Here is a 24,741-nt window from a genome sequence, read left to right as displayed (position 1 = left end):
CAAAAAGCAAAGAAAGTTCCCACCTGGAGAAATCTCTCTTTACTGTACTTGCAGGAAGAATGAGATACTCTGGATTTAGAAAGCCAATCAGTTATATGAACAGATATATCTATATATGGCTATATGTAGGTCTATCCAGAAGTTTAAAGAAGAGAACTGCTGCTGATGTGGGGGAAGATAGCCTTGGCAGCCCATTCCAATGACCTTGTCTGAGCCCAAGCCAAAGTTTTGTGCTAATGTATTGCATGCATTTATGTAGCTTATATCAGTGTAGCATCTGAATTGGGGATGATACATGCCTTAGAATAATAAAGGCAAGCCATATGCCTTATGTTAACCCATAGGTTAAGTGCACCCACTTGTTACCTGGGGAGTGTTGAATACAATAGGACACAAGAAAGAGCTATAGATGAGCTAAGTTAGGCCTATACTTCCCCAAAAAAACCAACTGTCAAAGAAAAACTAAACAGGAAGAGTATGGAAAATGGCCACGCTCCACAGGGGAAAAACTCCGTAGGTAAAGCCTGCAGGAAATATGCTGTTCCCAGCTCCCTGGAGACTCATCAGTGGGACACTTAAGTGTACCAACTAATGCATGCCACTTCTAGTGTTATTGGGTACTTGGCCAACTTTTTTGCACAAATAATCTTTGAGTTTCATGCTACTGCAGAGAGTGCAATGTTTTCTTAACCATAGCACGCTCCTCTCAGAGCCCATGCAAATACAGTAGCTTAAGTTTTCAAGTGGTCATCTGCATGAAACCTGTGTTCAAGAGGTGTAGTAGTTTAACCTGTAGATATTGATAACCTGCGGAGATAAAGACTGAGATAACTGTAGCAAGATCTGCATCTTAATGACAACATTGCACTTTTTACTGCTATTGCCATGATTTTGTAGTGAAACCTGTAGTACAGTAATTGGTTGATTTTCAACATAAATTCATTTTGGAAAGAATTGCTGAGATTATAGAAGAGAGCATCTTAATATAACCACAAGGGGATTTCTAGCTCTTATTTCTCATCTTTTCCAAGAGAGAAAGAACAGGTGCACAAAGTTGTATGAATATTTAAGCAGAGTTATGACAAGAGGAAGAGACCTCATTAGAGAAAAATGTTTGGCAAGAAAGTCTTAAAGATAAAATCTTCCATAGGAAATCCATAAAATTAGGCAACTACCACAGAGAAACTTGGATTTTCAAATTTAGACAAATCCCAGCCATCATTTGTCTTTAATTTTTCAACTGCTTTCAAAGTCAAGAACTGCTAGCCTAGGCAACACATACAAGAGCTAAACTGAGTGCTGCTTGGATACTGTGTCAGTCTCCCTTGCTGACTCCACTCACAAAATGCGTATGGAGAGACCATTTTAGTGTTATTGTAACATTAGGGTAGAATGCCTCTGGCAATGCCCTTCCCACCAAAACTATGCATACCAAATACACAAAGCAAACAATAGGAAAATAATGCCATTGAACAGTATTTCCCCAAGAAGATAGCACATTTTTAAGTGGGGGGAAAAAAAAAGTTCTAAATACAGAATACCTGCCTGTAAATCAAAAGTATTCATGCACTTGAGCACTCTAGAAATTAATACACACTTGTAAGCATTCCAGTTTGCCTTTTTTTTTTTTAAAGCATAATAGATAAGGTACTGCAGATTCAGTTGCAAGCAGTGAACGATTTCACATAGACTTAAATGACAGGGAGCCTTTTATTCTAACTACTGCACCTGGATTCCAGCCAATCCCTCAATGAAACGTATAATTGGATAACTGTAGGTTATAGCATTAGTAGTATTCAAGCGCCTCTATTCTGTTTAAAAAGGAAACAGCTTTCCTGACCTTTAAATCTAGCTACAAATAAAAGAGCAATTATTTCTCAATAAATAAATCTGTTGAAAATAAAAAAAAAAAAAGAAATCACAGTTATTATTTTTCCTAGATTTCAAAAACCTTCCTAATTTAACAACTTCCCAAGCATCTGCCAAACCACCTTGTCTACCCTTCAAACTGTGAGATTCCCAGAGGTGGGGCTCTTTTGTTGTAACTGGGGGAGGAAGCACTCTTGGAACTGCAAAGAGTGCAGCGGATTTTGCACCTAAAAAGCAAAAGAGAGATCTCATTTAAAGCTGTGGTTAGAAAGGCTTTCTAAGAAGCGAACCAAAGAGAAGAGGGGCATTCTCATATTATTTGCTGAAATTTTATCTAGAAAATAGGGGGGTTTAATAACATCTAAAAATTCTTATCATTGAAATTACCAAAACTGAGCTGCAAACAACAGCCTCTCACCTATCCCTCCCTGACTGGGAGGTAAAATTGCACCCTTTCTAGCCCATGAATTAGTGGCATAGTTTTGCACACTTCTAGACTAGTCCTTGCTACTCTGATGACACGTTTAAGCAGCCCTTTCCTCTCTGATCTATGCAGCAGATCATTTTTGCACAGCCTATTTTCACTCTGTGCTCAGCACGTCCACTCACCCTGCAGGAGTTCTGCTCGGGAAGTGAGAGGGAAAACATGCACTACAGATCCCCAAAGCAGACACCAGCCGTCATCTGGCTTGGGAAAAAAGCATCTGGCTGAGAATTTTTGTGGGGTGTTTTCCTCTTCTTTTTCTTTTTTTTTATGGTGAAGCTGGAAGTTTTTTCACCCCTTGATAGAATTACTTTAAGTTAAACTTGAATTCTGGACATATAAGAATAACTTCACTCCTTTTATCATTGTTGTCTATGGTCAACAAACTTTAAAAAAAAAAAAATCAGGATATTTAGTCTGTCACTTCTCTTTGAAATGGAAAAGACCCTCAACTGCTCTAAACCTGCATAATAAATCTAAATGTGGACTGAACTTCTCGTACCATTACAGTATACTGAAATCAACAGTATAGTTCTTTAAATCATCCTATTCAAATATATTTATTTATAGTCTATATTATATATGATATATGAAATTAATACATATAATTTATATATACTTATATATATACAGATATGGTTCATGAAAATGATTGAATCGCCCTTATGTTCCTCTTTCAGAGGAAAACGCTATGGAGTTTGTAATTTAAAAGGGCAAACCATGCAGCATCGAAACATACCCACTGGAGTAAATCAGGATCAAGAGCTGAGCACTGGCCCCCATGAACATCAGCACTGTATGTATGTATATTACTGAGGAGTCTCAGTGACAATGGCAGAATGGTTTGGTCATATATGGCTCTGCGAATAGATGCAAGCACACCAAAATTTTCTCTTCATAGGTATGTTGCTTTCACCAATATTAAATTTTTGGAACAAAATTCTCTATCATCATGTGCTGTAAAATCATAGTGGGAAATAAGGAGCACAAAACAGCACAAACCTACATGCACACACAAAATTTCTTATTCCTCAATATAAAACAGATCTCAAAGCCCAAAGTCAGAACAATACCTTTCAAAATCAGTCTCCTGTGCTCCGCTGTGTTTTGGGATGAACAGAGCTAGGAAAGACTGTAAAGAAGCTAGTTGTCAGACTTTTTTACCAAATACAACTTACGCTGACTGAAAGTATGTATTTTGGAAAACCTGTTTCCAAATCCTGCGTTAGTCTGAAATGAAAAATCGTTTAAATATCTTAATCACCACTGCTGCATCACTCCCTGAGGAGAAGCCGCCACATTCCAGTGCAGCTGGAATTCCAGTGGCAAGCTCGACGGAGGGGTTATTGCAGGTCACAACAAAGAGACACTGGAAAAACAAAGAAAAACCCATGAATCCTCTCCTGCGCTCAGCTTTCCTTTTACCCTGATATTGATGAAGTCTCAGGAAATGACCTTGTCATTATATTTTATATAATATCTCTGTTATTCTGTACCTCGTACCAATAAACATGCTTTACAAAATAATTTTATTTCCTACAGTTTTACTTAAAACTGAAAATCAATAAATAAAGGAGAGCTTGAATTGATATTTCACCTGTAACATCAAGCAAGAAATAAAATCTTCCCCAAGAACCTGTTATTTAATATAATGCAGTAGAAACCAAGCACAGATAAATATTAGGTCACTAATTTTTGACACAGTCTCTGAGTTTGAGTACTGACCCTAAGCACCTTTGGAAACCACTAGGTCCCTGTGGTTTGCAGTGACTACAACTGGTGCAGGGTGCTCGGCACTTCCCAAGACCTGAAGTGAAGTAATAGAGTTCCTGTCGGAATATACTCTTCAAGTTAATAGTCATTCAAACTTGCCTGCTTATCCCTGAAATGCCAGATGTGAATAAAAAGTTGTATTAGTGGCTTCAGGAATATTGTAAGGCTTAGTCAGCAACAGGCTCTTCCTTGAGGGTGCTAGGAAAAGCTTTTTCATAACAGTGAGAGATTTAAGATAACAAAATACACCAGAAAAGTAAGAATTAATTATTTCTCTTAATATACATTGTAGAAATTCTACATATAAACTTGAAACAGAACTCAGTTTTCTTCAAAAACTATCCAAGCACTTCAACACTGTTTTTGAGAAGGGCTCTATAAAACATGAATTCCATGCGAAAATAACGGGACTGTGGAAAGATCACAGCCAGTGGACAGTCCTGTACGGATATCATATGGCCACAGAAAATACTCTTGAAAAAACTTTGTCAGTATTGCTTTGATTACATTTATGGTACAGAAATTATGACACAGACTTAAAATTTTTAAGGAAGATGAGAAATACATCTAGGTGAGATCTGCAAAGCTCCATGCAATGTGCTTACAGCAATCCTATGCAGAGCAATGGGACTACGCAGAACACCCAGTATCCATGGATTTGTTACTGCTGTTGCAAAACCAGTAAAAATATCAGAAAATAAAACAATAAATAGCACTTGCTTATCACAAATATAGTGTTCCATTTGCATTTTTAATTAAACAAAAGTAGGTTAGATTCTGATCTCTCTTATATCCACACGATTACCACTTCCTCAGGAGTGTACAGCCACTCAGACTGGCAACTCCATAAATGAGATTAAAATCTGGCCAATATGTGCATTAACTTAAATATTCAGATTAGTTCAGGCAAACCCTATGCCATAACGCAGCCATTGTCTAGTTAACATTGTATCCATACGTCTTTTCTTGTTGAATGTTAAATGGCTAGTATAGTAGCTGAGAAAGAATTTGTCCTTTTAGCTTGTGTCAAATGAGAGCTTGGCAGTGGGAAAATCTATTGAGTTTTCTTTGCTAGAATATCTCTCCCTCCCCCCCAAAAAAAGCCTTTAAAAGAGAACCATGTTTTTTTAATAATTTCTTCTTATTCCGACACTACAGTGCATGAAATGAAAAACTAACCATCAGCTTAGTAAATAAGTATAAAATTCAGGAGAAACAGTAGTTAAAGAGTAGACAAGCAAAAACTTGTAATGAATTTTTATTATTATCTCAAACACAAACCAGCTGTATTACCCTCCCCCCAGCTAGCCATTACTGTAAGGTTTCACAATCCAGTAAGGGCTAGGGCAAACTTCTGAACTCCACTTTTATTCGCACCAAGCCTTCACAAGGGACTGCGATCTTTCATCACTTCGTTACACTTCTTAACCAGAGGGTAAGATTGTTTGCTGTATGGGTGCACTCTTCGCAGGATGAAGAATCGGACGCAGCTGAGAGACTGGTGCAGATGCTCTGATCCAGCAGAGGACTTGTGCAAGTCTTTACCTTCGATCAAACCAGCAGCGCAGCGGACAGCCCCGGGGCAGAAGATTGCGTATGTATTTGGGTCCTGCACTGAGTCAGGGCTCAGCAGTCAGACAGGCTGCAAGCTCCAGCAAACTGTCCTGGGATAATGGAGGTTAGGTTTTAGCTAACTTCATGAAAAAAGTAGAGTGTGTGTAAAGGAGGAAAGATAAAATTCTTATATACGTTTCACATCCGTTCTAATAAAGTCTCATCAGTAGAAATGGAACTTTGCAAGTTGTAATTTATATTTTTCACAAAGACACGCACGTCTACCAGACACACAGCTACACAAATGCATATGTACATTTATTTATTAGATAGAACACTTCCAGGAAATTTAATGAAGTCCAAGAGTTTATTTTGAAATCAAACTGCAACAATATATGATAATGATAATAATAATTATCTCTTAAGAATAAATCACCTCATGGAACAGTTTTCAATGATGGCAATTCATTGCCTTCAGAGTGTCTGAAAACCACATTTTCGAAAAACCGTTGTGTAAAGAAGCATATAATTACTCTCCCCTCAACGTTCAATCTTCATATCATCTGTAAAAAAGAAAAGAATCATATGCTGAACTGCTGCAAGCACAATATTATTTGCAAGAGGAAAAAGCAACAGCGGTTTGTGATACAACTTCTACTTAAAACTTAATACAGCCAAAAAAAAGAAAAAGAGCTGGAATTAATTACCAATTGGCTCATACAACTGAGAAATAAGAACCTTTTCATATCCATATATGGGTAAGTCTGGCTTCTGTTTATCTCAGTAAACATCACCTATATTTACATGCGTATGATTCTGACGCAAATTACTGCTTCTTCCAAGAAGCAGGAATTACTTATCTCTGAAGGCACATGAGAGTTTCCTTCAGATATATATATATATTAAAAAAATATATATATATGAATTATGTTAATAATTATGCTTTCCTTAAACAATGTATTACAGTAAATCTATATCACAGACTACAGTACCATAACTGCGAAACCGAAATTCTGCTAAGCCCGTTTCACACAAACACAGTTTTGTTTGCTTACACAGCACTACAGAGTTTAAACCATGTGTAGCAGGCCAGAAAATGAAACTGTTTACAGAAGATTATGCAAATATGTCTAAATGTCCTTTAGAATTAAGACCATAACCAAGCTCAACTATGTAAATGTCTCCTGAAAATAAAAATACAGCTGACGCCTTCATCTGCAGATGTATTTGCCTTAAACTGGACTCCACTGGGATCTCCATTCCTCCATACAATTAGCACATCTAATCATGTCTGAACTAACAACAAGCTCACCTATAGAATACATCAGGCAACTTTACAAATTTGATAAAAATCACCACCTTTGGCTTAGGGCCAGGAGTAATTGCTTAAGACGGAACTGAGTCACCTTTATGGGTAACTAATTCCATGGAAAGGTATCAGGGTTTTCTGGTTTATGCTTACACTTTCTCATAAGCAGTACATTGACAAAAATAATAAGAATGGACTGCCGTCTATTTAAATGCTAATTTTGGACATGTTTTAGCATTAGAGTAATATTAATGGAATACAATAAATCTGAATATAATTAAACTTATGGATAACTGCAAAATATTTGGCACTAATGTAAAAACAATTACTAACCTCTGACGTGGGTTTTATTTTGCACTTACTTACTTTTATTGTGCCTAAAGTTTACCTGCTCACACCATTTTTAAAAATCAGACACTGACACAAAGACTCAAAGCCTGATGAGGTAATGATATCTGTAATGATATCCTTGGTTTTATTTTTAGGTTTTTAGTAAAAATGAAAATATTTAGAGACTCTGAAAATTCAGAACACTTCCCCGTCCCCCCCGCCCCGTCCCCCCAAAAATATTTGGTAAGCAAAATGGCCATAAATACAAGATGTTTATTAACCATACAGATTTGAGGTCTATATGGTTGAACATTACTCAGCCACTACTGAAAACAGATCATCGAAACACCTTATTCATTCTGTGATAAAGGTTAACACATTCACTTTAAAGACTTTTACCATGAAATGTCCCACATGGAAATTTACTTACTAGCTGAAGTCTCCTTTCTCTCTTGTGCAATAAAATTACCTCATAGTGACTATGTCTACCGCAACAGGTATGAACAATTACCTGCTCACTTCACTACATAGTGGCTACAGTGCATGATGTTTTGCTTGATTTAACACATCCCATCTTAAAATACACTAATAAAGAGAGACGGTAGTTGGGGCTGAGTCACACTTGACTCTGACTGTACTACATTGGTTCAGACTAAAGGTGAACTTTAATTCATGTGAAGGCAGCAAGTCGAACTTGAGTTTTTCTCACTGTCGGTTGCTGAAGAAGACTGGTGGTGTAGTATGTAGTCATGTTAATCCTGCATGAGATCAGGTTGCCCCTGGCAGAGGTGGTTCTCTGTGGTGTTCCCCATCACCACCACTGCCACCCCACCCTCCTCTGGGGCAGACCACTTCCTTCTTCCCTTGCTCCACTCTTCTGATGCTTGCATCTACATGATGAGCAAAGCTGGCATGTGAAGTTAGCTGAAAACTAACCTACCAAAAAAACCCCACCCAACCTTTTCTACAGGTATTGTATTTCTATTTTCTTCCTATTGCAGCTATGGCCTAAATCTCATAAAGGGCAAATATGGCAGGTGAGTCTGGATACCAGGTTTGTCTGGCAGTGTAAAAACAGCAATAACAAGCCTTCTTGCTTTCTGATAGGTGGAATCACTTTAAATTTAAATTTTTTTTTTTTTTAAATGAACATTCCCTTCACTGTAGAAAGGTTAAGTACAAACAATCAAAGAAACAGTTGTGATCATAATTAAGAAATGGTAACTTAGTAAAGACGTAATAAGATGTTCTTCTAAATTACCAATGAATGTGAAAAAATGTTTCTCCAAATTCAGCTTACCAGTATAACAAAGATCTAGCTTGACAAACCTAGCAAAATTTATTGATTTCTAATACAACTAAACTATAGCACTTTAATCACAAACAACTTCACACTGTCACAACTTTTATGAAAGAAGTGAAAGATGTAGATGTACCTACCTAAAATCTGGCTTATTTGAACAGTTTGCTTTCCAGAAAAAGTGGTCTTAGGCTAAAAATCTAAATGTAGATTTAGATTACAATATCACTATGTAATTGCATTCAAGTAAAGGACATGAAAAATAGAGATGTTTCAAAAATCTTTTTATAATAGCAGATAGGTTGAATTTAATTTTTTGCTGGTTAAAGCCTATTCTTTCTTCTACGGAACTAAAAGTAATTTATAGAAATTATGCAACATTTATTCAGTTTGTTATCTTCTATGTGTAAATTTGAGCTCCCTAAAAGCAATTTATTATTTTTAATATAGCTGGGTCATGTTTGTTTCTATACTACCAAGTTTACCTTATTAAAAACATTCAAGAAACACTTGGATTTTTGTGTGAATTGTTATACCAACTACTGGGAGAATATTTGCTCTCCACCTAACAGTGAACATGACTTTCTACTACCAAAAAGATAATCCATATGTGTTGTTAACACTGTTTTCCAGTTGACAGAATTAATCAACATCAATATTATATTTTGTAAGAGTCCTAGTCTTATAGTCAATTATGTCAGGGCAAGAATTTTAATAAACATTCTGTTATTTTGTGTGTATTATTTTTGGCACAGTTTTATGTTTTATAAAAGTACATCCTTGCCCCACCATAATAATCAGTGTGTATTGCTGCATACCTTTGGTGAGAACCTGCTTGGTTTTTTTCATCATAATCAAAAGCCTATTCTAAAGGGTTGTTAAGAGTCTCACCTCCTTTGGTTTGCAGTGGTATGCTGAGAATGTCAGCCTCTGTGGATGGCTCATTGTTCATGCTGATGCAATATAATGGTTCACCCAAGAAAGAAGGTTTCTTCAACCTTTTTGTGTTGAGTGCTCTTGACATAAAGTAACCTTCAGTAATACTCTTATCTCCCATCTTCTGTAAACCTTCTAGGTCATCAGGTTCCTCTGTTTGGGCCAGTGAATCCTTTGATAAGGGACTATCAGCCAATGCTTTGCTGATATAGTAGCCAGGGATTTCACTCTCTGCATTAACACATAAGCTTTTGTCTTCGAGTCCAGCCTTTTCCTGAGCCGTTAACATCCCTACAATATGGTCTTCAACTAACATTTTGGAAAGAGTAGATGTGGAGTGAAGAGTGGAGTCTTGACTTGTGTAACAAGGGGGACTTAATCCACAAGAAAGAGATTCCTGAGACTTTGGCATGGTAACGTTGCTTATTGTTCTCTGAGGCTGCATACATTCTTCCAGAAGGGTCTTAAGCTGCTCTTCAGAGAGGCCCGTTTGTTCCTCAGTCTGAAAATAAAAAGGGCAAGAATTTCTTCTGTCAAAATATAATTAATGAAAAGCAGCGCCATAAAACAGTTTGAGAGATACAAAAGCACTGGCAGAACTCTTAAACTGATATAAACATTTTTCAGTTCAAACTGAATTTAAATATACATTTACATAATCACATCATTTATGTAACATCTTCACCAAGTTCTAGATAGATTAGATGCTGAAAGTTAGGAAAGAAGTCTCATGTCCAAAAGGCACTGAGAGGCTTTGATTTTGCTTAGTCTTCCACTAGATATCACTGCTTTTTCATTACCAAAGCACATACTTTTTCATATATCTTGGTTTGTTGTGTATACATACAGACACACCCACTTTAAGATTTTAGTTACTGAAAGCAAAACAGCACATCGCTAAAAGACTTTCAGATGTTGGGGCGATGCAACTGGGGTCAAAAATGGTTTTGGACAGCACCAGCCCACAAAGGTTGTCACATATTGACTGAAGTTTTCCCAGCCTCTCACTGCAGAAATGCAACATAGCCTCTCTCAACCATGTGACAAAAAGCACATCAGTTACTCATCTACAAGACCTACCACGTCAAGCGTGTCCCATGCCACGTGACAGAAGAAAGCCCCATCTTCTGTACGACAGTTTTACTGCTTTCTACAAACTGTCACTGCTTGGATAGCTCACAGATGTATCTTTTCAGTCAATTTCTTATTCAGACAGTGGCACACTCCCATCATTTTTATCATGCAGGTTTCCTTTACTGGACATTTCTTAAAATTTGATATTAAAGATAATGACTGATATTAGCTGGTAATGGTGAAGAATAGCAAAGGATATTTTGCTTAGAGAGGTTTGCAATGGGGAGTTATTTCTAGCCTTTACAATCCTTAATGCTCCTTGGTAATAGAGAAGCACAATACTCCCTGACAATTTAAAGATTATAATGAAAAGTACAAGACATATTTTAGATATGCATAATACATTTGCCATAAAATATGAAATATAGGAGATATAATAATACATATTATAAATGTTATAGATACTATGCAACATTTAATGGAAAAAGATGCTTTCTACAATCAAAACCTCGGTTTTACCCAACCTCCAAGAGATAAAGGATCAGTTGACAATCTGATGAACTCCCTAAGGCTGCAGTGATTTATGTCAAACAACAATTTTATTCACTATGTAATGACTATTACACAGAATTTACTTTACATTGTGCTAGAGCATGGAGCTAGTGTTACTTCAGAGGAAAGATCAATATCAGATGTCTAGCTGATTTTTTTTCCCCTGAAGTTATCTTATTCAACTACAGGAGTGATATGACGCTGTTTGATGTATATGACATGATGAGATCGCAGCCTAAGTAGCACAGGGTGTACGGATTACTCCTGAAAACTGATTATTGATGTTCATGAATGGGGACAGTTTTCACTCAGTCAGGAAATAGTTTTTCTTTGTAAAACTTGTTGTGGCTATTAAAAATTACAAGGTGACACTACAAAGTGAACAAGAAAGACATTTTAGGTTACTTTCAGTCACCATTCTGTATCTACATGTTCAAACATTAATAATAGCTAATAACCACTACTATAGACTGATTACAGTTCAGGCACTAGCTGATGTACTTAAACGCAGTTTTATGGATTTATTCAACCTACTAGTCCTTTGCTGCACAGACCAGTTTCCTTCCCAAAGACACTTTGAGTTCGCTTCCTGCACATACAGTTCCTACACAACTGCATTAAAGAAATTGGGATGTTAAGGGGGGCTTTTAAACAAACAAAAAAAAGAGCATTGACAGACTGCCATTGTGTGTAGACAGCCTTAGTTAGATGAACATAAAATCAGGTAATTATATTGAGATTCAGCTAATCCTGGTATCAATCAATGTTCTTTTAATAATATAACTGAAATCAAACCACAACCTTAAGCACTTATTTAGATAACAAAGAAAAAATTATGACCTCTTCAAACTTTTCTCAGGCTTTTAAATTTTAATCCTAGTGCAGAAAGTGCTCACTGATGAAAGATAAGTCAGACAGGGAAAAACAATTAGTAGCAAAACACAGGACAAATCAAAAATGGAACATGGAATTGTTCAAATTTTCACTCTCGATCTAATCTACTAGCCCGCGCTGAGTTCCTTACATTTCTTTGAAGGAGTATTTTAACTTGCAGGACAATGTCTGTTTACAAGTAGTCATTACTAGAATGGACTCACTTGAAGAAACAAGATGCATTCACTCAAGCAGAGCACCACAGTAACATAGTTATACCACTACTGGTAGCACAGCTGCATCTGGAGTATATCCACAGAGCAGAATATTACGCTACGTAAACACAACTATATTTGTATCACAGAAGATTCTCACATCTGGAAACCCACATGGATTCCCACATGTTTTTGAGTGTGTGGTTGTATACTAACATATTTCAAAGCTCTTGGCCAAGATCATTTGGAGCTAATTTTATGTTAATGACAGGGCAATTCACTCACTGCAGAAAGGAATTCTGCATCTGGTGTAAATGAATGACTGAGTACAAAATGAACATAGTGAGGAAGATCATCTTGTCCTGCTGCTGTCTCACAAACAGAGTTTGTTACCCGGTGTGCAACACCCAATATGCACACAGAGCCGAGATATCAGTTTATTTCAAGTTTTGCACAAGACCGGGTGCTAGGTGGTAGCTCCACAAAGCTAGCACATCGCTCGTTCATTTATACAGTCTAGTTATACATATGCATAAGTAATTATGCAAAGCAGTTTTCTATTGGTCTACATTTTCTCATCTCTTTCCTAAAGCTACAGTACCACTTCAACATTCTATGCATGCCCAAAGGTGAGGGGTCTCTGCTTGGGCTGGGGTCTCCAGCTCAAGGGGTGTGATTTTTAGTATTATAATGAGGATAGTTTGCATGAGGGTGCTTCTTATCACACTTCTACTAGTAGTTTCAGATTGCTCCCAAAACATCTTAATTAGCTTACATATTTCTCCAGGATGTGTTTCACTCCCAAGGACAATAATTTTTGATTAGACATTCCACATCCTGGTCTGAATCCCCCTTATAAACTTTACGTAAGTCTTGGCCTTCCACCAGCTCTAGTATACTTCTCACACCTAAAAATTTAGATCAGACCGACCTTCCACGTATACCTGTATAACACTGAATCTGACTACAATTCCCCCCTTTGAGACTATCTAAGAATATTTCTTAGATAAGTCTCACTTTCTCCTCAGGTTGCTTAGCGAATGGTAAGCAACATCTGCAGGTGCATTGTAGTAACACATACAGACATACAAAGATGCTTAATCCAATCAGTATTATGCCCAACAACCTCTTTACCCACGGTCTCAAATCAGGGAACTAAGTGGTCATCCATCTCCAGGTCTCTTCAAATCCTAAGGAAGTATCATCCTTTTGAATTTCATGTAAAATTTTAGTTTGTTGCCAAATTTCGTTTAGATCGGTCAAGATTCGTCCACTCTGGTCAACGTAAACACAACAACCAGTGTTTAACATTGTACAGACTCCTCCTTGTGAAGTCAGGAGCATGTCTAAGGCCATTCTATTTTGCATAGAAATATCATTAGGCAGAAGAGGGATATCATTCCCTCTATTTCCTTCACTCTCTAGCTTAAAGAATTCAGTATATTTACAAAGATATGTTAATAATATCATTGTTCCCAATATTATAAGAAAATACAGAAATAATTCCCTTTGAACACAATTTATATGGGCTATGAATTCTATCTGAGTCCAAGTGCAGTTCATTTAATTCCAAGCCAGCTTCAATTTCAAAGGTGCTGTTTCTCTCAATGTCCACTCTTTCGGATGGGAGGTTTTCACCCGCGTGTAGTGAATCCAAGAATCTATTCCTTTTATTTTAATAGCGGTGGGGGTAATTAGTAACACTAAATATGGTCCCTTCCAGCATTCTTTCAAAGGTTCATCTTTCCAGGTTCAGACAGAGGCTTGGTCTCCTGGTTGAAAGGTATGTACTGGAGTGTCTAGCGGAACAGGTGTTCTCTCATTCAGGTACCAGTGAAGGGAAGATAAAGTATGCCCCAAGGACAGCAAATATTCAGTCAGTGCTTGGTCTCCACTGACATGCATTTGATCACTCCTTCCTGTTAATTTATTTACAGGATATGGTTTACCATACAGAATTTCAAAAGGACTAACCCCTTCCCCAAATCTAGGAGTAATCCTGATTCTTAGCAATGCTATAGGTAGAACTTCTATCCATTTCATTTGAGTTTCCTGGCATAATTTCAAAATTTGTCTCTTTCAAGTTTGATTCATCCGCTCTACTACCCCACTGGATTGCGATCTCCACGGAGTATGTAAATTCCAATCAAATTGTAAAAACTTAGCAACTTCTTGTACAGTTTTAGCAATAAAATGGTGCCTGTTATCTGAAGCTATTCCTTCAGGGATACCAAATCTAGGGATTATTTCTTTCAACAGTATTCTAACTACCTCTCTAGCTTTGTTGGTTCAGCAAGGAAAAGCTTCTGGCCATCCAGAAAAGGTACCCACTAATACCAACAAGTATTTAAATTGATTACACCTAGGTAACTGTTGTGGTTTAACCCCAGCTGGCAACTAAGCCCCACACAGCCGCTTGCTCACTCCCCCCTGGTGGGATGGGGGAGAGAATCAGCAGGGTAAAAGTGAGAAAACTGGTGGGTTGAGATAAAGACAGTTTAATAGGGAAAGCAAAAGCCACACGCGCAGGCAAAGCAAAGCAAGGAACTAATTCACTACTTCCCATGGGCAGGCAGGTGTTCAGCCATCTCCAGGAAAGCAGGGCTGCATCACGCGTAATGGTTACTTGGGAAGACAAACACCAGCACTCCGAACGTCCCCTCCTTCCTTCTTCTTCCCCAGCTTTATATACTGAACATGACGCCATATGGTATGGAATAGCCCTTTGGCCAGCTGGGGTCAGCTGTCCTGGCTGTGTCCCCTCCCAACTCCTTGTGCACCTGGCAGAGCATGGGAAGCTGAAAAGTCCTTGACTAGTGCAAACATTACTTAGCAACAACTAAAACATCAGTGTGGTATCACCACTGTTTCCAGCACAAATCCAAAACATAGCCCCATACTAGCTACTACAAAGAAAATTAACTCTATCCCAGCCAAAACCAGCACAGTAACTCAGAGAAATCCATTTGCCAGTACTCCCCTGGAGTTTGTTCCCCTTTAACCTGTCCTGGAGAAGGTATCTTCTGTATTTTTGGATTGTTCTTGGAGTATGCTTTACAATAGCATTAGCTAATTTTTGCATTCTTGGTCCTATGGCATATCGTATGATGTCTGCTATTACTGCATCTGCTCCCATATGGGTTTCTTGATGAGTCTTCTTTATTAATTCCCTCATTAGTGGGGCTGTGACTATTATTTGTCCAGTATCAGTTGTCCACCATCCATCCTGGGTTTTGGTACAGTTTAAAAGTTTTGCTAATTGATTGCCCTTTTCCGAATATGTTGGAGGCTCTAGTAAAATTCTTCCAGTGGGAATTAAAGCCCCCACCTTAGAATCTGTGCAAGCTGCCCTTTTTGCTGCCTCGTCAGCTTTTCGATTTCCACTAATAATATGTTTGCCCTTTCTGATGGGCTTTACCTTGCGTTACAGACACTTCCTTTGGCTTCAGAATGGCCTGTAATAAATTTAAAATTGCCTGTCCATGTTTAATTGGAGTTCCTTGGGAAGATAACAATCTTCTTTCTTTCCATATGGCTCCATGGGCATGTATCACTCCAAAGGCATATTTTGAGTCCATATATATGTTTACTTTCATATTTTCAGACAATTCCAGTGCTCTGGTTAGTGCAACAATCTCAGCCTTTTGTGCTGATGTATTAACAGGTCTTTCGCCCCGTGAAACTTCAAAACCCAGGTATTCCACAGTTGTTTGCACAATCTGGGCTTACTTTTGTGATACTCTGTACCCAGCAAGTCCCAAGAAATTTAACAGATCAATAGTGGTTCTTTTGCATTCTTGTTCTGAGGCAGTCCCTATTAATATATCATCTACATACTGTAGTAAAGTAACAGAAGGATGTTCACCTTGCCAGTCTTCTAGTTCTTTAGCTAGTACATTACCAAACAAGGTAGGGCTGTTCTTAAATCCCTGGGGTAGCATGAGTCCAGCAGAGCTGGACTTTTCTTCCAGTGATTGGACTTTCCCTTTGAACATGAACAATTTCTGACTTTCTTCTTCCAGAGGTATACAAAAGAAAGCATCCTTCAGATCCAGTATTGTAAAATATACGTTATTCTCAGGTATTGATGATAACAGAGTGTATGGATTTGGAACTACTGGATGCACATCAACTGTAATCCGGTTAATTTATCTTAAATCCTGTACCAACCGATACTCTGTGTTCAGGGCTTCCTGACCAGCAAAACTGGAGTATTATATTCACATTGGCGTTCTCTTAATAGCCTGTACTGAATAAAGTCATTTATCAACAGTTATCCGGTGGAGCTACCACCTAGCACCCGGTCTTGTGCAAAACTTGAAATAAACAGATCATCTCAGCTCTATGAGCGTATTGGGTGTTGCACACCGGGTAAGAAGTCCGTTTGTGAGACAACACTGCCTTTCTTTTGTCCTTTTATTCCCCCATTCCCACCCCATTTAGCTGCAATCTACTTTTCCTTGTCCAAACTTAATTTTTTCTTTTTTTCCTTTCAGGAAAATCATATGGTTAGTATTGACAATTACTTCATAGATTACCTTGATGATTACCAGAGGGCTAGGTGGGGAGATTTAGAGCCTAAGGCAAATGGGGAGGGAAATGAGTATAACAGCTATAGAGTGAAGAAGTTTGGTAACTTGTGGGCTTGTTTTCCTCCAGAGTGGCAGGCGTGCAGGCAAAGCAGACAGTGTAAAACATAACTTATTTTTGTTCTTTCTTTATCTCTTCCCCCCTTTGGATTGTTTTGTAAGACATCCTTGCAAGGATGCAAAGATAAGGAAAGAGAAAGTATTTAATGTACCTCTCAAAAAATTACATTTTAAAATACTGAAGGCTCACTGTTGGCAATTTTCTTGTGCCAAAGTCATTTTAGGGTTAAGGAAAAATATACAGTAGAAGAGAAGATAGCTCTTAAATAGCCATCAGTCATCCACTCAGCAGGAAGAAATTTACATTGAAATGAAAGCAGAAAGGCTGCTGTTGAAATCAGAAAACCAAGTTTAGGGAAACATGTAATACCCTAAGGAGAGACACCTCACACCAAAAAAGGCTGTGCATTTGCAACCAAATGAGCATTTTAACTCATGGGATTGCATAATACAGCAACTGTATTAGGAATTTGCAAAGTATACATTTGCACACACCAGAAGAAATCCTGTCACAGCTAACTGTACTAGTTACAGTCACAAGACTTGGAATTAGTAACACAGTCTTAGGGAGACACTAGATTCTGCTTCTCCCAAGCTTTCACTGCCCTCACTGTAAATAATTTACAACTCCTATACAGAAAAATACTTCAAGATATTTCTTTAAAAATACAAGGATATAAAATTAATGTAATTCAAAATGCAGAAACAGCCCGCTTGAGCTATTAGGTCTGGTTCCCATTAGAAATTAGAAAAGCTTTTAATTGTTCTGGCTAATTTTTAATAGGACACCGAGTCCTATTCATTTCCTAGGCTTTTTACTGTTAATGATCCAAAAAACTAATTCCTAGCCAGGAGTTTAAGAGCCTGCTAATGACCTTTACTGTTTATGTGTGGCTAGTTTTTCACACACTTGTGGCCCTTCTCTGGCTGAAGATTTCTTGTTCCTTGCTGAATTCCTCGGTGACATGGGTCTATAGAGAAGACCTTACTGCATGTGGTAGGAATGCAAACTTGTAGGTCACTGTGGACAGACCTGCTGCGACTACAGGCTTGCAAGTTCAAAGCTTTAGGCTTGTTTTCCACATCTACACAGTAAGAGAAACAGACTAACACTGAAAGACCTTATCAGATTTTAGCATGGGGAGAAAGCTAATATGTCAGGATTATTTCTAATTATAGTAAATAATCATGGGGAGAATGTCAGAATTATTTCCAATTATAGTAAATAATCATAAAACGACACACAGTAAATGAATACGCTAGGACTATTTAAGGACTCATGTAGCTGGCATGTCTATAAACATGTATACTTTGTTGCTTAATCTGAAAGTATTACAATCAACAGTTCTCATGAAACTTTATTTGCTTGAAACAATTTACTGTGATGCTCTAATTTACTTACATTTTTACTGATGTGTAGGACTGCATCAGTCAATTCTAAAGTAACGGTGCTCTTCCTGATGAAAAAACTCAATTTTAAGAGTACACTGATCTATTGAGACAACATTCAGATTTTTGACTAATCAGCACAGGAAGGTTTTGTAAGTTTTAGTTATTTCACAACTTATTAATAGTTTCTCAAACAGCTCTATTGTGCTTTGAAAAGGCAATCCTTGCCTTGTATCTCCACAGGACTCAACTCAACATGCACCATCAGCTCCAAGGTCTCACCTTTATGCATCACACCGAAGCACCATGCACTTGTCTATGCACAGTACTGGTCAGGGCTACTGTGGAATACTATTAATATGCTGCATACAAAACCAGACACATCACGTCACTGTGAAAGAGCTTCTTACAATTTCCAGAAATGCTAAAAGCTCGAAGTTCTTTTGCACCACAGAAGTCAGGGTTGATGTCCATAACTTGAAAACTAATTTAAATTATGGGAATATGTCCTTATGAGATTGTTGTGGGTTAACCCCAGTAGGCAGATAAGCACCACACAGCTGCTTGCTCAGTCCCCACCCCCATGCCCAGGTGGGACAGGGGAAGAGGAAAGGAAGAGTAAAAGCAATAAAACTTGTGGATCAAGATAAAAATTGTTTAATAAGCAAAGGAGATGGGAAAGAAGAGAGAAAGAAAACAAAACAAGTGATCCAAAGGCAATCACTCACCATCTCCCATGGGTAGACCAATGCCCAGCCAGTTCCTGAGCAAAAGATGGGTAACTTTCTAGAACCCCCTCTTTTCCCTTTTTATTGCTGTGCATGATGTTATATGGCAGGGAACATCTCTTTGGTTAGTTTGGGTCATCTACCTCGTTGTGTCCCCTCCCAGCGTACTGCACATCCCCAATCTATTCACTGGGGGGGCAGAGAAGGCCCTGATGCTGTGCAAATACTGCTCAGCAACAGCTGAAACATGGGTGTGTTATCATCAGCATTGTTTTGGTCACAAATCCAAAACAGAGCACCATACCAGCTGCTATGAAGAAAATTAACTCCAACCCAGCCAGACCCAGTACAGAGACCCATACATCCACTTTTACAAAGAAATTCTTAAGTGTCCAGCACATCATGTTTCGGCTTTTAGCGCTTGCTTGCTTGTTTTAAAAACACTATGTTATGAGAAAGAGCTTAAAGACTGTGAAAGAAAAAAGTTAATATTTCCTCTGTAAAGCTATTTCAGAAGAGTTATTTCAGAATGTAATGAGAGAAAATGTAACTAGAGTAGATCAAAACCATGCTTACAACTCAGTGAGCGTGTTTCTGGGGAGGACAGTAATGTGTATTGATTTGATGGTGTTAAAGTTAAGACTGGAAGCTAAAGAATGGATTCAGAAATTAAGAGCTCCTTCTGGTACAATCATGATTAACCATCTGGTGGTCCTGTGCTTATGTCTAGTTTGGGTGGGTTTGGGGAATTCTGTACTGTTTCAGGAAAGACATAAATCTTTAAGAATGAACAGGATTCCTGAGCCATAGGAGAAAATCTCCTGCTTTTGCTCTTTTCCTCCTTCTGCTATCTTTCCTTCTGTTAGTTACATTTTCCCTTCTCTTTATTTTTTCCACTCTTTCTGTTTGTGTAAGGGCAGAATGAAAAGGTCTGGTAGTCAATTTTCTGTAGCTGCTGCTGCTGCGAGACAGAAGGCAGAAAGGACAGAAATATCTAGGCAAGAGACACAAAGAAAAGTAGGTGAAAATTGTGAAAAAGAGACATGGTAATTGCAGCAGTTCATTTCTCTGTGATTTTTAAGATAGCCTACAGGTTATACAAGTAAAAATAATTATGACAAGTTCTTGCAGGCAAAACTAATTTAAACATGCATATTTTAGTCATTACAAAGAGGAATAATACTTGTTTTTATTTTATCTTTCTCAAAAATATCCAGTCAATTGCTTGCGGTTTGAATGTGCAAATAATGAAAAACTGCTTCATCAGCTATGCCACACCCTGTAGACTTTAGAAAGAGAAAGCAACTGGTTGCCGGAGCTGACAGAATTAGGAAAAAAAAGGAAGCTAAAATATCTTTTACAATCATTTTCTTCTCAGTTGGTACCATAGATGCTAAGCTACATTACTTGCAGCTGCAGAGTTTGCATGGTACTACACTAGGATATAATGAAGAGGTTTCGATGGCTGTAAGCATGAATTTCTTCTTGGAAGCATATGGAAATAATTTTATAACTTGTAAAGATCCAAAAAGCTTTATCTCTGAATTGCTACAAGTCATACTTTTTACCTTTCCTTTTCTGAAGCTTACTTTCAATTTTAGCTTCATTTCATGGCAGTTTTGATCTACAGGTTATATAACATCTTCTAGGTGCCTGCATATTAGCAATGAAGTTTTCACCCATGGACACCAAAATCTAAATTTGTATGTCCTCACCAAAGTTTTAACAAAATTTGAAAATGTCACACAGGTCTGAAGTTTCTAACATTCCTATCAGGCATGTATGTATTACTAAAAAATTAATACTTTTAAAGTAATTGAAGGTTACTCTACATAATTATTTTTCTCAATTGCCTATATATGCATATATGCATTAGAGGAAGATTATGACTTTGAAGCTCCATTTTCATTAACTGAACCAAATATAGTATTTGTAACCTTTATAACCTAAACAGTACTGGATTCAAACCTAAGCAGTTAAAATATCAAATATAACTCATTAAAATCAGTATTTCCATTAGCATGCTGGCTTTTTCTGTCATTTTAGGAGCTAATATAACATAAGACTTATGCATCATGTTAAAAAGGAAAGCAAAGTGAGTTTTGATTTACTGTTACAAAACAGTAAAACTGTTACAAAACCTCCTATATTTTATTACCCAATTAACTGATAAATAGTAGGTTTTACACAACAAAACAAGTGGTTGACAAAGGAATATCAAAGGAAATTCTGAATGTATTGTGTATAATACCTAAATACAAAAGCAAATAAAGGATAATAGAAATAATTTTGAATTAAATTAGAGCTATTTTTCCTATTTAACTAATCTTTCCTAAAATACTGGTGAGTGTCAAACTATGGCTAAATCTGGTAAAGTCTGACCTTCCTAAAACATAAACTATTATACATTAAATAAAAAATTATATTCAAACAAAAACAAGTCATAAAGACAGTTTCATTAGTGACTGGGAATTGTTACTACCTCAGTAGCTGAGTCTGCCGAGATCAATGAATCGATAAGCCAAATTTTGATAATTATAGTCTCTTTCAGAGGTACTAAGAGATATTTTATGCATTTGAATTTACTCTGTTTTCTTTAGCTCAATCCTGTTTCATATGAATTTGAGAAGCCAAATGAGCTGGAAGAGCAAGCAACTAGTTTTGGTCTTCTGATGACAAATAAAAACAAATGCAAGAAGAGATGTAGTATTCTAAAATCATGGAGACTTTTCAAGCAATAGGATCAATCCACTAACTGCAGGTAATACTTCCTTTTAACAAGAAAGCAAGCAGCTTTAAACAGGGCTATTTATTTTTTTAAAAACATTTCCCACATCATAATGAAATCTGGTTCTGTCCAAGAGATATCCTAAAATGTTATAATGTTATTCTATTCTCCTCCCTAACTGCAAGCAATATTTGTAGGGTTCTCATACCTCTTGCCCTAAGATCCAAATCCTGGCTGTAATTGTATAGCATATTTGACTTTTGTATATGTTGTATAATAAAAAACTTCATTAGTTAAGTTTCAATAGTTTTTAAGCACTGTTGTCTTGCTACTGAATTATACTCCAGCTTCCATCATAAGCAGCAGGGCATAAATTTCTAGTAAGCAGGAATCAACAAAGGAAAAAATTGTATTCAGTATCTTTAATAGAACAAAAGGTAAGAATTACTATTCTAAGTAAACATACATTAAACTGTGTAATTAAATGTGCATAGAGTATATTTTCTTGGCTAGGGCAAAGAGGTACGGACAATGTAATGGGCATATTTAACATATACTAGTAGTCACTAAACAATAAGAGTCAACCATTCTATAGAAAAATAATTTAAAAGTTTAGGAATTTTAAAAGCTGCATGAATCATGATGTAACCCCCCCTTGATTTAAATACTAAACTATGATTAAAGTCTCTGATTTAAATCACATTGAATTTAAAATCCATCTACTCCGAGGCTGTCAACAGATGTTTTGCAAGAATTCAGCTCTTCTAACTTCAGATTAGTTCAACATTTAGCTCATCTAATCTAATGCATTTGTAGATAGAAAAAACTCAGCATTGTACTATATATGAGTCACTGTATAATTTTTTCTCTCATTTCTAAAATCTTCCTCAACAAATGGATAGCTCCCTGGTTTTAGAGCACTTGATTTCCTACACTTTCCAGTATTCTTAGGTTAGAAAGCAAGCTGGTTTTATTTGAACACACTGAACATATGTGTGAAAACATAAGACACAAATTCCTGATCTGGTATTTCAATCCATCATTCTGAATAAGACTTTCATTTTCTAGCCTCTACTGAAGAAGCAGAACTTCTGCAATCTAGGCTATTTAGCATTCAAAAACAGTTTCCTAAGTATCCTGTTTTGTGTTTTTAACTGTTTGTTATTAAGCATTTAGCAGATTTTATTCCATAGAACTATCTTCCTTGAATATTATTAAGTTGTGGCTTTAATTTTCAGCAAAGCCAGTAGAGTAGACAAAAATGCCTTGATGTGGTTGCAGCTGTTTTCTGTTACAAAAACCCATTTATTTTTCTCCTTTTGGTCATGTAGGCTTTTATTTTTCCAAGAAATAGATACAGTGTAGCATAATGGTACCTCACTAACTTATTATAGACCTTTTAAAACTCTGCAACAAAGTATCTTTTAAGATTTTAAGAATATTACGGGTCCACAATCTATTCAGGGAACAGAAAATATAAACAGTAATAAAACTAAGGTCACGGAGATTTTTTTCTTCATAACGTAAGAAACTTCACTGCAAGTGCTAAAACACCAATAAAACTAACAAAATGCCTCCATCCAATAAGAAGGAAAACAGGGAAGCCACAAACACATGATCTAGATGACCTACGTAGTTAGGTGTAGTTTAGTCTCGCTAAAAATAAGGACTGGCCCAAGGAGCAGTGAGCCACGAAGACTCACCAAAAGCAGCTGTAGGCAGAAGCTTAAAAAAAGAACAAAATAATAGTTTATGTATTCTAGGAGTTCAGACCATATTTCTTGATATTCTTTAGGGGTATCTTTTAAACTGAGTCTTACTAATTGGCCCTGTGTACCAATCGCAACACACACCTCTGAATACTGACTTCTTCCATATAACATATATATGTATATGGTAAACCTCACCTGTGATATATATTTTGGAGATGGAAATATCCCCTCCCAATAGCAGAAGTATGTTAGGAAGGAAGTTCTGCTGTATGCGGAATAATAAACCCGCAGTGTTCTCTAGTGAAGTAATACAGGTAGTGTACAATCTCAATCATCCAAATTAAGAAAAAAAGCACACAGTTTCTTTTATAAATGTGGTTTTCTTACAGACTTTTTGACTCTGCATTAAATACAGATAATAGAGTTCCTCTCTTTGTTTCATATTCATGCCACCTAAACCAAGAGCCTCAGCCAAGTACTGCTGTTAACTGTAGTTCCCAAGGTCCACACAGGTGGCAGAGAGACACCGGCACTTCAGATTGTAATTCAACCCAGCTAACATCTAAAGAAAAAAACATTTCGAGTTTTGCTTACAAATTATTGTTTTAAAATTGAAACCTTTCTGACAACACAATTCAAAGGATACTAAGCAAAAAGAGAATAAATGGGAAGAAGTAGAGATCCGTATTACAACATAAATTTGGTAAATCACAGAGGATTAGAAAAAGGTATATAAGGCACTACTTTTCAGAAACACGTTTCTGAGAAATATGTCAAAGTACAGAATTGTAAAGACACCTAGTTTTCAACAACAAGACCCGTAATGTATCACACTGGCTTAGCTTTCATTGTCTTGTTGTTGTACTTCATCCTACAACCTCAATAAAAGCTTGTACAGTATTGCCATGTATTGGAAAATGCAAGCACTCAAACACTGAGAGCCAGGACACCTCTCCGAAAATACCAGGCCTAGTACATCTGAAACTGTAATTTCTTCTTGTTTTGATCTTTTAATTGCTACAGGTTTAAAGAAAGGCTTGGGTTTGTCTCTTTTTTAATAGGAGCAAAGATTCTAGTGCAATCATGGCACTGCAAAAATCTAGAGCTTTAACAGTAACAAAAATTACACAACTTGGGGAAAAAAGAAAGAGAAGTTGGCAATATTTGTAGTTATGTGAATTGTAAATATGGAATCCTACCTCACAATGGCAGGACTGTTAAGTCTCCTAAAAAAAGAAAAAAAATCAGGTTCCCATGTACTGCTCA

At 37.0% G+C, this 24,741-nt stretch overlaps 1 protein-coding gene across 4 annotated transcripts in view; it reads right to left on the bottom strand.

Moving 5' to 3' along the window:
- Positions 1-5,414: 5,414 nt before the first annotated feature.
- FSIP1 (fibrous sheath interacting protein 1) overlaps positions 5,415-24,741 on the bottom strand; it is a 90,184-nt gene continuing 70,857 nt past the window's right edge. For 3 of the 4 annotated variants that reach the window (XM_072864403.1, XM_072864402.1, XM_072864404.1), the window contains exons 12-13: positions 9,511-10,057; positions 5,415-6,243 (exon numbers count right to left, since the gene is read on the bottom strand). In XM_072864403.1, coding sequence (XP_072720504.1) covers positions 6,221-6,243; positions 9,511-10,057 — 570 coding nt within the window. In that variant the 3' untranslated portion in view covers positions 5,415-6,220. The remainder of the gene's footprint in view (positions 6,244-9,510; positions 10,058-24,741) is intronic. The other variant, XR_012042983.1, reaches the window with a different exon arrangement.

The sequence above is a fragment of the Ciconia boyciana genome, chromosome 6 (assembly GCF_034638445.1).
Source record: "Ciconia boyciana chromosome 6, ASM3463844v1, whole genome shotgun sequence".
Classification (NCBI taxonomy): domain Eukaryota; kingdom Metazoa; phylum Chordata; class Aves; order Ciconiiformes; family Ciconiidae; genus Ciconia; species Ciconia boyciana.
The sequence above is the reverse complement of the archived record's forward strand: the minus strand, read 5'-3'. Positions and strand labels throughout refer to the sequence as shown.